The 15,419-nt window shown below is 59.6% G+C and overlaps 2 protein-coding genes across 6 annotated transcripts; one reads left to right on the top strand and one right to left on the bottom strand.

The window, feature by feature from the left end:
* The first annotated feature begins 45 nt into the window (after positions 1–45).
* On the top strand, positions 46–5,772 carry BET1L (Bet1 golgi vesicular membrane trafficking protein like). Of its 4 annotated transcripts, none has more exons than XM_060158028.1 (4): positions 46–664; positions 2,841–2,932; positions 3,174–3,230; positions 3,357–5,772. In XM_060158028.1, exons 1-4 carry the CDS (start codon positions 634–636, stop codon positions 3,522–3,524), a joined length of 348 nt encoding a protein of 115 aa, XP_060014011.1. In that variant the 5' UTR covers positions 46–633; the 3' UTR covers positions 3,525–5,772. The 4 variants fall into 4 exon arrangements, with proteins under 4 accessions (XP_060014011.1, XP_060014013.1, XP_060014014.1 ...); XM_060158029.1 differs by lacking the exon at positions 46–664 and adding an exon at positions 678–1,633; XM_060158030.1 differs by lacking the exon at positions 3,174–3,230.
* A 1,442-nt stretch (positions 5,773–7,214) lies between these two features.
* CIMAP1A (ciliary microtubule associated protein 1A) lies at positions 7,215–9,919 on the bottom strand. Of its 2 annotated transcripts, XM_060160904.1 has the most exons (6): positions 9,811–9,919; positions 9,440–9,640; positions 8,858–8,959; positions 8,593–8,714; positions 7,627–7,767; positions 7,215–7,304 (listed from the first exon to the last, which is right to left on the bottom strand). In XM_060160904.1, exons 1-6 carry the CDS (start codon positions 9,917–9,919, stop codon positions 7,215–7,217), a joined length of 765 nt encoding a protein of 254 aa, XP_060016887.1. The 2 variants fall into 2 exon arrangements, with proteins under 2 accessions (XP_060016887.1, XP_060016888.1); XM_060160905.1 differs by lacking the exon at positions 7,627–7,767.
* Positions 9,920–15,419: the final 5,500 nt, after the last annotated feature.

The raw sequence follows: 15,419 nt of genomic DNA, 5'->3' as shown, positions 1-15,419 counted from the left end.
CGGCGCCGCGGGGCGGGGCCTGGGAGGCGCGCGGGGAAGGCCGGGACAGGGTGTACGCTGCGTAGTCTGGGCTGCGCGCGCCTTAAAGTGGCGAGCCCTGGAACAGCCCCCCTCTAGGACCCGAAGGCTTTGCCGCCAAGTGAACTTGGGCTTCAAGATCCGACTCGGTGATCGTCCGACCTCTGGGCCCGAATCGCCCCTGAACCGAGCGGCGAGCCTCGCTTCTTGGGCCGGAATTCCCTGTAGGAGAGGACCTCAGCCCCCCACCCTTCCATCACACGAACACCAACACTCCTCTTGATGCACAGAACGAATGAGATGTCCAGGAGAAAGCCGAGGTGGAAAGGATTTTGCAACCCCGGGACCACTTGGTTTCTAACCAGGCGTTTGAGTGCCTACTGCATGCGAGGAGCCGGGATGCGGGTGAACAGGACCCAAAGGTCCCTGCCTTCGAGCAGCTTATGTGCCAGAGGTGAAGACCAAGAAAAACGGGCAAACGAGACGACTTTAGGCATAGTGTTGTGATCGAATAAGAAAAGGGGCTTGATGGACTGCAGGGAGACCTGAAGAAGTGCCATTTTTGCTGAGACCGGTTGGTAAGAAGTGAACCAGGAAAGGATCTGAAAGAAGGTCATGGAAGGTAGAAGGAGTGACCAGTACAAAGGTGGGAATGGCCGTGGTGGGAGATAGAAACGTCACTGTTGTGGCTGAGAGAAAGGGGAGAGTGGGGAGGGGAGGTCAGGATGAAGGCAAAGCCTGGTCATGTGCGGTGACTTCCTTGCTGTTTAAGCAGGCACACCTGTTGGTCTGGCCTGGACTCAGTTTACTACTTGAAAAGCAGAGATGATAAAAGTTCCCATTTCAGTGGATTGTCAGGCGGACTAAATGACACACAGCAAATGCTCCATTACGTTGGGTGGTAACTTATAGTCCATCCACTGGGCAAGAAGGCTTTGTTGAGTATCTACTTTGTGTCAGGCCCCTTGTCAGTGCCCGGGTGCAAAGTCAAGAAGCACTGACTTCTACCGTCCCCACTCCCCTTACGCTCCCACTCCTCTTCCTGGTTTCTTGTTTTCTTCGGAGTGCTTCACCCCTGCGACTTCTGCACTGCTCGCTGGTTCCAGGCACTTTCTAGGCACTGATCTCCACTTTGTTCCGCCGGCAGTAACTGGAGCCGGCCTTCGCACCGAGTCCGCTTCTTAGCCGCACCGCAGCCGGGCGGGCCGGGGCGGGCCTCAGGACCCGGGCGGGGTCGCGGCGAGGAGCCTCTGTCGCCTGGGAAAGGGCCCGTGAGCTCTTCACAGTTAGGACCTGAAGCCGCCTTAGGCGGGAATGGCTGCGGGAGTGTTTGTCGGCACCCTAATTGACATTAAAGACACTAACCACCCAGGGGTCCCAAAAGTAAAGGGCTCGCCCCATCCCCAAGCCAAGCTGTGGAAGAAACGTCAGATCCTTCCCTTCCCACTGCCGCACCCCCGCGGCCTGGACCTCGGCCGGAAGTCGGAGGCCCTGAGGCGGAAGGGGCGGGACCGGAAGCCACTTCCCGCGAGTGTGCCACGTCAGAGGAGGTTGTGGCCGAGCCGGTGACGGATCCCCGGGTCGGAGCTGTACGGGATGGCGGACTGGGCTCGGGGTGAGTGCGGGAGAGCCGAGGCGGATGGCGGCGGGGCCCGCCGGCACCGACGCCGCTGCCCGCAGGAGCCGCCTTTGCCTGCCCCCCGTCCCGCTGGGTGGCCTCGTCCGGGAGACCCTCGGGGCGGGCGGCGACGGGGCAGGGCGGCCGGGCTGCAGCCAGCAGCACGGTGGAGGAGTCCCTGGGGCCCTGTGGGCGCTCCTGCCCAGCTGCTCCGTGAAGCTGCTGGGTCCGGAGGCCCGCAGTCCCCACCCCTGCGAGATGGTTCTGTCCGGGACCTCGGCCGGGCCGCCTGGTCGACGGGTCCCGGAGGCTAGCCCCCTCGGAGTGGGGGCTGCGCGTGATGAGAGGGCCCAAGCAGGCCGCGTACGGACTCGGGCTCAGGGTGCCCCACTTGCCCCCTGGGAGCCCCTCTTCTCATTTGCCAAGTGGAATGCTGTTGCTTGTTTCGCTGGGCTGTTGTGACCTTTAAGGAATTAATGGATACAAGGAGTTGGTAGAACGCTAACGCCTCTAATTTTGGGGTCTGTACACATTCGTGGTTCTTAGGGCTGTGCTCCTATTATATGAGTCTCATTGAGGTTTCTGGGCCAAGGCAGATATGCACTCTGAACTTTGGGGGAGGCAGTTGTCACCCACCCGATAGGATGGTAATTTTAAATCACCAAGCCCAGCCCCTGTCGTGGGCCAGGTCTCAGCAAACACCATGCTCTGAGTGTCATTACAAGGCCCTGTGTGGGGTGCAGAAGTGAGCAGACCTAGGCCCTGCTCTTGGGATCAGTCTCAATCTTTGTTACTGAGGCTTTCCTAAGGCTTTACCAGAGTTCACTGGTTTTCTCTGAGAACAGGTTCTGTGTACGTCGCTGGTGATATCCATGGAGGAATGGTACAGGTTCTGTTACAGAATGTCAGAAAGTGCTGGTTGGACTGAGCCCTTTGGAGGTGCCTACGCATCCCAGCCTGGATGAGTACACAGGACGTGTGCTCACGCACACTTGTTTATACAGTCTGTCTTGTGTGTGGAGTCCACGTGTTGGATCCTGGGTTAGGGCGGGACCTGCTCAGTAGACTCAGGAGGGCCCAGTACCTCCGGACACCCGACTGGGCCAGATGGGATTGGAGTGAGAGCCCTGAGGCCACAAAGGGCTGAGGTGCAGGGGATGCTCGTGGGTGGATGCATGCCCTCAACCTCTGTCTTTACTTGCAGCTCAGAGCCCCGGCGCTGTGGAGGAGATTCTAGACCGGGAGAACAAGCGGATGGCTGACAGCCTGGCCTCCAAGGTCACCAGGCTCAAATCGGTCAGTGGTGGTCCTCTCCTTTTGCCTCCACCTAGCATCCCGGAGGGGGTATCGGAGGGAGGGTGAAAACCTGGAAGGGTTTCAGGTAGTTCCATCATCCTTGTCCCGTCTGTGGCACACTCATTTGTGTGCGGTCCAGGTGGCATTTGGATCTCCTGACCTCTGCTGGTCTTGCTGGGGGTCAGGTGCTGTCCACTGTGTTTGTCCTGGTCTGACCCTGCCTCTTCTGTGTTCTGACCAGCTGGCCCTGGACATTGATAGGGACGTGGAAGACCAGAACCAGAGCCTGGGCGGCATGGTAAGGCCCGTGTTTTGCGAGTGTCACGGTCACCTCTGCTCCCCACCGCCTGCTGTGCAGCCCCCACATGTGTGTGTGTTGTGGGGTCACCGCCCCTGTGTGATGATGATGGGATTCCTTCCTCAGGACACAGATTTCACGAGTGTGACGGGCCTCCTCACGGGGAGCGTGAAGCGCTTTTCCACAATGGCACGGTCTGGGCGAGACAACCGGAAGCTTCTGTGTGGTATGGCCGTGGGCCTGATCGTGGTCTTCTTCATCCTCTCCTACCTCCTGTCGAGGCCAAGGACGTGAGCCAGTGGGAGCTGGCTTCTGCGGGTGCCTCGGGCAAGCATGGTCCGCCTCTGCCTGGCGTCCTGGGCCAGAGAACTTAACGACAAAATACTCCTTTGAAACGATGATTGTGGCTTAGGAATCTTGTTCCTGTGTGGCTGGGAGGCTCTGACCCAGTGAGCTTGTGTTAGCTGGTCCCATGTGTGCAAGGGGCCCATCTTCATGGGGTAGCCAAGGCCCACTTCCTCTGCCACCTTGGGTGCTAGAAGCCCCAGCAGAGTCAGGTCCAAGCAGAGCAGCTGGGAATCCTGGACACGGTCACCTGTGAACAGCAGCTCTTCCCCTGGCCCTCGAGTTTCTGAACATCTCCAGGCTCTTCTACGCTGTTCTTGTCTGTATAAGGCCACGTCTGGTATTTGAGATGCTTGGAGCTGACATAGGAAGGGGGTGTGGCGGTGAACCTCAAATCATCGCTGTCACCTTCAGCCGAGTGTTCTCAACCCAGAGATGGCAGTTGCTCCTGCCCAGAGTTGCTGGGCATCCGTGGACCAGTGGAAGTCAAGGGTCCTGCCGAGAGGCCTCTTCCTGCCTTCCAGTCCCACAGCTGAAGCCCGACCCTCAGGGAAGGGCAGGGGTTGTGGATGGAGTTGGGAACTGCAGCCTTCGCTGAAAGCATGGGGCTCACATTCTGGTGATCTCCCGGCCATGTATCCAGGTGCAGAAAGTGATACTTTCTCACGATTCAAGATCTACCCAGAGCACCAGAGATCTATTTCCAGGAGACCAGATCTCTGGAAACAAGTCTATCTGGCATTTCAGAGTCAGGCAGGGTGTGAGGAGGGACTTTCGTGGGTATAGACAGGAGGCTTCCAAGTAAGGACTCTTCATAGGACCTAGAGGTTAGTTTCTGAGGGTCAGCGGGCAGTTTCCACCAAGCCTGGCCCTTCCACTGCGGTGTTTGCCCATCTCTCCCTGGGCCCTCAGCGCCCACTTGGTCAGTCCCCTGCTCACTCGAACCTCGAACTGAACCACAGGCCGAGCCAGACTAGTGGCTTCTTACCCCACTGAGACCTCAGTAGCCTTGTCTTCACAAAAAACGCTTATAAGAAACGAGTCACCGGCTGTGTCCTTCCCTGCCCTTGTTCGACCTTCTGGTTTCCTAGTCAGCCCACCTTACTCCCTGAGGGCTACTGGCTCACCGTCCGCCTCCCCGCACGCTCGTGCCACGCGCGGTCACCTGCGCCAGCCGCATCTGCTGCCCCACGTTGCTGGTGTCTGGCCCCGGGCACCGCGCCTCTGGTGCCGCTGCTGCGCCTCCCCTCGTCCTCCGCCCAGCAGGCTGGCTTCACCTCGCACGCTTGCCTTGGTGCCCTCTCTTCCCCTGTACCTGCGACCTGAGTGCGCCGTCTCGTCCAGTGTGTGCTTGTGTCTCCCCCGGTGAGACTGCCTTGCTTGTCTCCGTGTCTCTGGGGCTTGGCTGTTTCCCTGTCCTCCTGGACGTTCCTTCGCAGGTCTCTGGTCCTGCCTTGACCCCCAGCGCCCTGTGCGCTGCGGCTTTGGCTTCGCCTGCTTCTCATCTCACACTGAACCTTGTCGCGGGGCTTCATCCTCTGGTCACCAAGCTCAACAGCTGCTGCCTGTGCAGTGTCTCCATCTGGTTGCCACAGGCCCTGCAGATACACCGAGACCTGAGCTCCGTGGCCCCCACCTTGTCTGGGCCTGCTAACCTTGCTTCCTGAGAACGTGGCTCAGCCATGGCAGCCTTCTCCCCGCAGATGCTTTTATGTGGTGTGCCCCCTTGTCTTGCCAAGGCAGACCAGGAATTTAGGGTTTGCCTTCAGGGTGGCACACCGGCTGCTGTGTTCTCTCCTCAGGTCTCCGTCTGTGCCTCCCCACCTCTCCACCTCCACGGCTCTTTGCAGCCCTTCCACCTATTTGGGGGTCTGGGTTCTAGTTTCTTTCTGGTTTACTTTCTTGCTTCCTACTCTCATTGTGTTAGGTGAATTCCTGAAGGGAGCAGGGCACCCCTGCTGCCGCTGTGTCGGCAGGGTTTCCTGTGGGGCCTTCCCTGCTCAGCCCTGTACACTGAGCACCTAATCCTGTGGGTAAGTGGGGTTTGCCGAGGTTGATCCCGGAGACCATAAAACAGAAGGACTTGGAGCCTCCCTCTGTGCCAGGTGAGGATGAACTGCCAGGTTCTATCCCATAATTCATGGACAACACATTTAGCAATCAAAATTTGGAATAAAAAGCTTCGTGATGGAGTAAACCCCATAGCCTTTGGTGTTTTCATTTCCTTGGGGGCTTCAGATAGCTTTGTCTGGAACTGACTCTGCTCCATAAACTGGCCGTGGGCACCAATGGTCTGGACTCTGCTGCTTTCCTTCTCCTGGGTCCCTTCTCCCCTCCTCACTCATCCCCTCAGGCGGGCAGACGTGAGCTTGCCACTTCCTGTTGCTGGACCTTCCTTTGCGCAAGTTTCTGTGACTCAGATGATAGCATTACCTCTTCAGGATTAAAGGGATGCAGGTGAGGTGTTTAGAACAAGTAGCCTGACACGGATACAGCTGAGTGAGGGTCAGCAGCTGTACTATGCTTAGTGCAGCTGCAGCCCACAGTCCCACGGGGGTGACAGGGCTGCCTGCCCAGGGCTAGGGTGAAGGTTAGACTTCATTCCTCAAGGCTGGCCTTGGACTCCAGGGCATCCTCTGGAAATGCCCCTCTTCATCACAGCTCAGACACCCTCTTCCCTGCACAGATCTTATGCTTCCCGTATTATCTTTGATGTTTAACAGATCACCTTCAAATGTAGTCACTTAAAGTTGCAGTAATACTTTGTGTCTCATGGTTACTGCTGGAGTTTGAGACAGGCAGAGCGGAGATAGTTGTCTCTGTGATGTTAAGGTCTCCGTTTGGAGACAAGAGACTGGCACTGCCACTTGCTGAAGGCTCACACACACCTATAGGTCATTGCTGGTGTGAGCTGGGGGCCCAGCTGGGTTCACTGTGTTGCCATGTGTTGAGCTTCCTTACAACATGGTGGCTGGTGTGACAGTGAGCAAAGAGAAGAGGGACGTCCAGGCAGAAGCTGTTTTCTTTGTATGTTGCATGGCCTGGCTTCAGAAGTCACGTAGCATCACTTTATTCAGGACGGTCACAGGCTCTAGATTCCAGGGGAGGGACACAGACCCCATCTCAGCAGGGGAGAGGCAGTCACACAGGGAGAGGACCACACGGGAAGGGACGAATGCAGGTGTGACCGTCTTTGGAGGATACAGCAAGGTGCGGAGGGCAGCGCTCAAGGCAGAATCAGAAGGGCAGGCATAGCAGCGTCTGATGCTCCTGAGCCCTCTCTGCTCAGACCCCAGGCCCTGGAAGCTAGGGTGGGACCTGACATGGGCTGGCATGATCGCCCGTGGGGGCCCCTTTCTGGAAAATGTTAATCCTCCCTCAAGGCAAACCATCGCTAACGGAATCCGTGATTTATTGTATATCTGGGCACAGCAGGAAACACGTTTAGCAAATGGGAAAGCATAGAAAAAACAGCTGGTCACAACTGTCCGAGCAAGCATGCTCTGCCCTGCAGGGCCAGGCCGGCTGCAGCCCAGCTGGTAGAGGAGCCGCCCAAAGCCCTCAGCTCAGGGAATCTGTTGTTGGGGGGACATGATGTGCAGAGGCTTAGTTAGCGTGACGGGTGGGGCGGGGCCAGGGCTAGTCCACGTCCACGACCAGGGGTGTCATGTAGTCAGAATGCTTGATGCCAAAGGTGACGATCGGGGCGCGGGGCTTGGTCACTGTCACCTGGGAGAGGAGAGGCTGTGAGGGGCCGGCACCCCTGCCCCCACCCTGCAGGCTCTGCCCTCACTGGGGCTGGGGCTGCTGTACCCCCTAAACCGCCGGCCAAGGTGACCAGCAGGAAGCCCCTCTCAGAGCCTGGTGTGTGGTGACACTCGGCAGCGCTCACCGTCACCAGTGTTTGGGGACACTGGGGACCCAGAGCCTGCCGGCTGGGGAAGGCTGGTGCTGGAACGCACAGTGTTCTGATGGTGCCCGGCCCCCGTGACCCTTGTAGGCTTACAGACCCGTCCCCACCCCACCCCTCCGGGCAGTGCTCTTGCCAGACCTTCTCAGGGCTGTGGGCTCCTGGTCCTGGCTTGTGGGTCTTGTCCCCCGGGGGCTCCACTCGGGCAGCCATGGTGTACTGTGGAGCCTTGAACTTGGTCACCTGGACGTCGGTCTGGCGGTAGGCTGCGGGACCTGGGGTCTGGGAGGTGAAAGAGGCTCACACAGGCTCGGCCTGCCAGGGCGTGTGACCCCAGAGGGCAGGGGCTGGCATCAGACACTGGGTTTCAGGCCCCAAGTCACTGTGTGTCAGGGGACTCTTCTGTCTCCAAACGATGGCCACACCATGTGACAGTACCCTAGTGCTGTGGGGCCCTTCTCTGTGTGGGATGTCACCTTCCCTTCAGCCTGGCCGTGGCAGTGACACCCCAGTCTGTGCCAGCCCCAGACTTGTCCCTTCCATGAGTGTGTGTGAGAGAGGACTCTTCCTAGTTGCGGACTCAAGGGCCTTGGGCTGGTGAGGTCAGCGGTGCTGTGATGCCACCTTGCCAGTCTCCCCAGGCTCCCCAAGCTCCCGGGTACACAAGCACCTCAGGGCCTTTGCACTGGCTGTTTCTGCAGCCAGAACCCTCCTCCCCCAAATATGTCACAGCTTATTTTTCTCCTCTTCTCAGCTTCTTCCTGCATGCCACCGTGTCTCACACTGCTCCTCGCCCCTCAGGCGGCACCCCACTCAGGCAGCACCCACACACTGGGTGTTGAGGTGTTCATCTCTCCCCAGCACCATCGGTCTCCATGCCGAGCCTCGGCCTCTTCGTCCTCCTCCACTGTCTGCCCCTCCTCACCTCTGGGATGTAAACCCGTGGGGGTGGGGACAGACGTGTGGCAGGCTCCAAGAGGATGAAGGAGCTGAGGGGCTTCGGGAGGATGGGGGTCAGGCTGGTGGGTCCTAGGTTCTGGGGGAAGGGGCCCGAGGGCCGTCTCTCTAGGGGTAAGCAGTGCTCTGCCCGAGCCGGGTGACCCTTGCCTTGTGCAGGTCGTCGCTGAAGCTGCCCAGCTTGCTGCGGCCCTTGATGGAGAAGGCGGGCTGGGAGGCCTTGCCGACAGTGTGGGGCCCCATCACCACGGGCAGCATGTAGGCAGCGGGGCCTGTCGGGGGCACAAGTGCCGAGTCTCAGGCTGGATGGAATCCTGTGCCCGGAGTCTCCACCCCCATCAGGCCAGACCCCTTCACCCGCCCTGCCCGGGATCCTCGACCCGGTCAGCCATGGGCCATCGGGGCTGTGGCGGACCTGGGGTGCTGTCCACTCGGAAGGTCTTGGTTCGGGCAGAAATGGAGTGGCTGGGCGCCGAGTCGAACACATGCTTGGTAGATTTCTCTGGAAAGTAGTGGCCTGAGGGTGGGGGGAGGAATGGTGTGGGTGCTGGGACGGGGAGGACCATCCAGCAGATGCAAACAGGTGCCCGGCCCTGCTTGGGCGGTTCTAGGAAGACCTGCGACGTCACAGGCCTGGGGCCTCTGGGCCCCAGTGAGTGGCGACCGGGATTGTGCACGGGTGTCCACGATGGAAATGCTGGCTGCAGGGGCTGGGGGGAGGCAGGGGCTGCTTTGAGAAGGAGGGCGAGTCTGACTTGGGCCTGGTGCGGTGACTTTGGCCAAGGAAGGCCCAGGTCAGAGTAGGGCACTAGGGTCTCAGAGGCTGCAGTGGTGTCACAGCTCCACCTCCAGGCCTGATGGTATCCCTTCATGAGGAGAAAGGTGGGTCAGGAGGGTGAGGATGGCTGTACCCCTCACACCCTGGCCCTGCCAGGCCTGCAGTGGCCACCAGCAGGGTTGGGCGGGGCGGGGCTGGGGCTGGGCCAGAGTCCGTCACCAGGGCCGGGGGTCAGCGTGGTCTTAGTGCAGTAGCGCCCCAGGATGGAGTAGGCGGGGCCGATGTCCTTGCCAGTCCTCAGTATCTTGGGGTTCACGCTGTAGCGGGGCCCCGGGGAGCAGTTCTCTGCCAGGAGCATGGGGGCCCCGTGGAAGCTGTAGGCCGGTGCACGCAGCTTGTCAGGCGTGTGCTTCACAAAGCCTGTGGGGCAGGGGCTCTGAGCAGCTTGGAGCCAGACCCTGCCCTTCTCCCCCAGACCCCCCATTGACCCCAGAGGGGTTGATGGGCTGGGAGTCAGGGATGAGCCCTGGCCATCCCCGGGCTCCCCGCAGACCTGGCTCCTGCCCCCTCCCAGGCTCCCAAGTGCTTACCTGTGGTGGGTGGAATCAGGTACTTGGGTCCGGGGCTGCTGTAGAGGGCCATGATGGGTCCCCGGGGGCGATGGGGCCTCCAGGTGCCCACCCATACCTCCTCCGCCATGCCTGGCTCTGTCCACGGATGGAAGGGTGACAAGGTGCTAGGAGGCCTGGGCCCTCCACCCCCATCACTGCCTCTGCCCCCACTGAGGGGCAGAACTGTAGGCCACAGCCTCCTCAGTGGGGTCTTGAGTTGAGGCCCAGACTTCAGAGCAGTGGGAGATTCTGCCGCACCAACCCGTCCCCCCGCAAGGGGAGGAGCCTCAGAGCCTCGTGGACAAGCCCATGTCTCTTTCAGCGCTCACGGGCCACCCCACAGTGGCTCTGAGGGGGTCTGCGCAGGTGCTTCCTGCTCAGAGGACCCTGGACGTGACTGGGCAAGGAGCAGTGGGCAAAGGTGGGGAACTTCTGGGGTGAGACTGTGCCGTGGGCTGAGCAGGGGTCTGCTCTGGAGGGGCCCTCACCTCCTTAGTCCAGGAGCAATGCTCAGAGCAACCTATGGACCGAGCCTTCTCAGAGGCAATCCCGTCGCACTGGCCTCGGTGCCAGGGAGTCCCAGAAAAGGAGCATGGCGAGGAAGGCCTCTCCCTCTCTCTCCTCTCCCCCTGGGGGCTTCGAGAACTGGGGAAGGGGCCCGGCCCCTGAGCTCTAGAATGTGGCTCTGTGGGGTGGTGGGTTCTAGATCACTGTCCGTGTGATGGAGACAATGGCCTCAGCCCGTGGAACCAGCCCCCCCGCCCATGCCTGGCTCGGGACCCGGGTCTTTGCTCCTTGTTGCAGGGTGCAGGCCAGAGGCGCAGAGGGCAGGAAGGGGACAACTAGGTCCTGGACTAGGACGGTGAGGCCATGGGACCCAGAGTCCGAGTGGCCGAGGAGTAAGGTCCTCAGGGGCAGAGCTGAACCTCCTCAGTCCTGCCCCCGGGAAGGACTGAGCTGGGGAAACTGAGGCACAAGAAGGCTCTGGCTGTTGGGGATGCTGGGATCCAGGGTGCAGTAGGGCTGCCCTGGTTTGGGGTGGGGGCAGGAGTTGGCATCGGAAGCTGCTGCTCTGCTGAGGGCCCTTTCCCTGACCCTGCTCTCCCTCCTGCATCACGCTGGCTGTGCCCGCCCGTCGGACCCTGAGTGTCCTCGTTAGCATGTCCTTCTTGGGGCTCCGGCTGGGGCTCCGTCTCTTTCCTTGGGTGACTTCTCAATCCCCTGGACCCGTGTCATGTGTATATTGTGCACATTTATTGTCTCAAAATGATAACCTTCAGATGCAGAGCGCCAGCACCCAGCCTCTTCCCTCAGCCCTGGCCACTTCCTGTCTCTGGGGCTCTTTGCCCTTCCCCGCTCTGAGCCCCTGCCCCCGACCTCTGCCTCCGCAGGCCTTCTTGTGTCCTGATGCCTCCCTGCATCTACATGTCTCGCCTATCTGTCTGTCTTGCTTTGTCCACCTGCCTACAAGGGCGTCTGCCTGGATTTCTGTTGGTGGGTCTGCCCTCTGTGTGGGGTTACTTATACGTGTGTGCTCCGCTCACATGATCCTATGTGTGAGCCTGTAGTTGTGTGCCTGAGGGTGGGGAGAGACAGGAGCCGGAGGCTGAGCTGCAGGAGGCTTTGTTGATTGGGTGGCTTGAGGATACATTCCTGCACAGGGAAGTGGAAGGGGTGTCGTCGTCATGGTTGCCTGTGCGGCTGGTCCTACGGCTGCTTGGAGCCACGTCTGGGGTCCACTAGGCATCGTCCTGACTGCCCAGCACTTGCACCCAGGAGGCAGACACGCGTGGGCCAAGAGGCCTGGGGTTCCCGTGCCCGGTGATGAGTAACTAGAGAGCCACGGCTCCATCAGGCAAACAGGCCCAGGCCAGCCTCTGGGGGGACGGTGGGCTCTGGACATGGCAGCCGGTCCCCTTCCAGCAGCTGGGGAAGCGGGGTGTGCTCATGTGTGTTTGCATTTGTGTGTGTGTCAGGTATGAGCGTGTGCGTATGCATGTATGTGCATGTAGGGGAGGCTGAGGGCTGCTCTGCAGGCAATGAGGTCTGGGATGTCCACCCCTGCTGGCTGAGGCTGGTCAGGGTGTCTGTGGGGTGCTGGGGTACGGGGTTGCTGCACTGGGTGGGTGATGAGGGGCTATGGCATTTGGTGGAGGGCCTGAGGAGTAGGACTGTGGGTCCTGCTAGGGCTGCAGGCCTTTAGGGAGTGGGGTGCCCCCCTGGCCACGGTACCAGCAGCTTGACCAGCTCCGCCTTGTGCATGGGCTGCAGGCCATCTGTGCAGGACTTGAGCTTGGTTACTGCTGCCTTGGCATCTGTACTGACGACGTACTTGCCCAGGGGCCCCTCACAGAGCTCCTCTGCAGATCCCACCAGCAGCATTTGCAGGAAGTCGATGAAAAACTCGTTGTTGTCCTCCCCCGTGGCCAGTCCTGTGTTGGGATGAGATGAGGCCAGGTCAGGACTCCTTCCAGCTCCACCCCCAGACCCCCCACCTCTAACCTCAGCGGTCTCCAGACCTTCCCCATCAATGTCCCCCTCACCTGCCCCAGATCTTCCTCCAAAACATCCCTCAGCTCCACCTGCCCGCAGACCCCTCCCGTCACCCTAACCTCAGCGGCCTCTTTCCGCTCTGGGTTCCCTAGCGTCACGAGGAAGGAAAGCCAAGCCTCTGACTCAGTGGAATTTCCCCTCCGTGTGAGGTTGGCTGACCTGGAGCTTGGATCGGGGTCAGGGTCAGCCTGGGCTGGGCTGGGTTGGTGACATTGGGCTTGGTGGTGACACAGGGGCTGGGAGAGAGGTTGAGCTGGGCTGGGGTTGGGGTAGGGTTGCCTGGGGACTGGGGTCGCCAAGGGCAACAGGGTCATTGTCCACATCTGTGTTCTGTGATGGAGGTGGGTTGGGGTGCCTGGGAAGGTGGGCACCAATCACTGCGGGGCCCAGTGCCTGGATTTCTAGCTTCCCACGTTCCCGCCCATTTCCCCCGACACCAGCCCCCCGAATGTGCTGGAAGCACCTGTCAGCGCACAGATTCAGCACGGGTACCGAGCAAGGAGGGCGCCGCCCCCCTTCATGGCGGACGCGCAGGCTCCTCAGGAGCCGCCTGGGCCTGCTTTACGCCTCACAGGCACCTGTCCCGGGGGCGGGTCCGACCTGCCCGTCAGGACGCAGCCAGTGCGAGCAGCGGTGGGGCAGCCGAGGGTGTGTCCTCTCCCCCTGCCCAGCAGTGGTTGCCGAGCAGCAAGGGGCCTGGGGTGCTGTGTGAGGGGTGCTTGGCAAACGTTTGGGGTGAGTGCACAGAGGTAAGGGGGCGACGGGAGCCTGGTCAGCAATGAAGGGTGGTGTGGCTGGGGACGCTGAGGGCCTCTGGCCTCGCTTGGCTTGCGGCTGAGAGTGGCAGGCTCTTGGGCTAGGCCCAGGCCTTTCTTTTGGGGTAGGAATCCCCCCTCCACTCAGCATGCTTTGTGGGCCAGCGCTGGGCTCTGATACCTGAGACAGCCTGGAGGTCTCCACTGGGGCAGGGGTGGGGGACTTCCTGGGGTCTGCAGATCTGGGCGGTAGGAGATGGGCCCAGGGCCACAGGAGGCCCGAAGTGGGCAGCAGCCTCCAGGGGATGGAGGATGGGCCTGAGAGTGACTGAGGGGCGAGGAGCTGGGCCGTCTCTGGGACCTGGTGGGATTACAGTCACTTGCAGGAAGTGAGGAGGGGCTGCAGTCTGACTCAGCTTCCTTCTGTGGTCATCCAGCCTGGGGAAGTCTAGGATCTGGGGGAGACAGTCCAGTGCTATGATGGAGAAAGGGGGCTGCAACACCTGGGCCCATGACTAGACGGCCCCTAGAGCAGTGCTGCAGTCTGGCCTTTACGCCGTGGGCCCTCTTCTCCTGTCCCATGCTGCCACCTGGTGGCCAATGGCATCCTGCAGGACAGGCCCACTCTCCACAGGGCTCCTGTGAGGATCCAGGGTTTCAGGCCCTACCTGGCCCCCAGGGGCTCCTCATTCAGTACTGACACCTCCAGATCAACCTTGTCCGGATTGGTTACCCTGCCTCTGCTTGTCACCCTGCCCCTCACTTGCCCCCAGCTGTCCCTGAGTCTGTCACAGACCACAGACCCTTGTCCTGTGTCCTCTGAGTACTCAGAGCCTCTCATCCACTTGAGTGTCTGTTTATAACAAATAGTCTGTAGTCCCCTTTGCTAACATGAAAGGAAATCCATGGGCGATATAACCTACTTCTGCTCACAATTCCAAGAATGTAGGAGAAATAACGTGTAATGAGGTCATCTGTAACAAAGCAATGTGGCTTCATGAGTGAGACTGCTTTTGGCAAATTTGAGCCCCTCCCCGTCCCCAAAGGCCCAGGGGGTTCTGGTCAGTGGGACAGGCCTTGCTCTGATTATGCTTTGATGGACCCACATCATCTTCTTTAACTTAGTGGTCCTCTGGCTGCTTGCTGGGCCACCTGGAGAGATGTTTAAAGGCGCTGTCCCTGGGCTGTGACATAGTCCAGACCCATGGAAGCAGGGTTCCGGGGGCAGGGCCTGGATATCTGCCCTTCTGAATCCCTCCGGCCCCAGTGGAGACCGTCCGCCCAGCATTTATTCCCCTTCCTCTGCACTTTTCTCCCAGTCTCCAGAGTGCTGTGTGTTGGTTTGATATGATTTCAAATGCACTTTTTTATGACTTGAGTGAAGTTGTTTTAATCCACCAGTTGTTTTATGACCAAGACCAAAAACAGTTTTTTTTGGAAGAAAAGTTGTTTTGATTTAAGAATGAAGTGAGCTGTGTCAGGGTCACTCCCTAGCAACAGGGCACTGGATGCCGGCTCCTGGCTGGTTAAGCCGACTCTCTCGAGAATCTCACAGAAAAGGTACACCTCGACTAAATGTGGACTTTATTCCTGTCATCTCCCCTTGTGTGGGACAACAGTGTAATTAACCTGTCGCTTGTTTGGATTATGTTATGTCTTTATTGCCTTATTGTAACGAGACATTATCCTGTATGCTACTGGCTTGAGCAGTTATTGTAACTCCCGCCGTGAACCTGTGTTGAATAAACTATTGGCAAAGACAGTCTCAGTCTCTGAGAGTGATCTGCCGCCCCCTCCCGCAACAAAACGGCTGCCCCACCTGGAGGTGGGCTGGGTGCCCCCCTTTACTACGTTTGGATTGCGCTTTTTCTTTTTCCCCAAACGCCGGGCCCCTGGAATCACATGCTATTGAACGTTGCTCCTGCAGCCCTTCACAGGCGCCGTCAGTTACGGAATCCCCAACAATCTCTCATGGTTGCTGAGGATTTGAGCCTCAGTTCTGTCTTGCTCTGCTCACTCCTCCAGGTACCATTCTTGGTGACTCTGCTATGCACATACCTAGCCCACCCCACACCTTGACCTTCGTTCCCCTGGCCTCCTCCCTTCCTGTGGTGTTGCCCTCCACCCGCTTCAGTCAGTCACTGTCAAGGTTATCCCCTGGTCTTTGCAATACCAATAACTGCACTCCCTGCTCAATTTCTTTTTCAGGTGCCCCTGCCTCTGGCCATGTCCTTTCCCTCAGCTCGCTGCCTCTGGTGCGCAGCAGTTACTCAGGAACTG

This window comes from Lagenorhynchus albirostris, chromosome 9 (assembly GCF_949774975.1).
Source record: "Lagenorhynchus albirostris chromosome 9, mLagAlb1.1, whole genome shotgun sequence".
Taxonomy (NCBI): domain Eukaryota; kingdom Metazoa; phylum Chordata; class Mammalia; order Artiodactyla; family Delphinidae; genus Lagenorhynchus; species Lagenorhynchus albirostris.
Note: the sequence above shows the minus strand (reverse complement) of the source record. Positions and strands in the feature narration are given on the sequence as shown.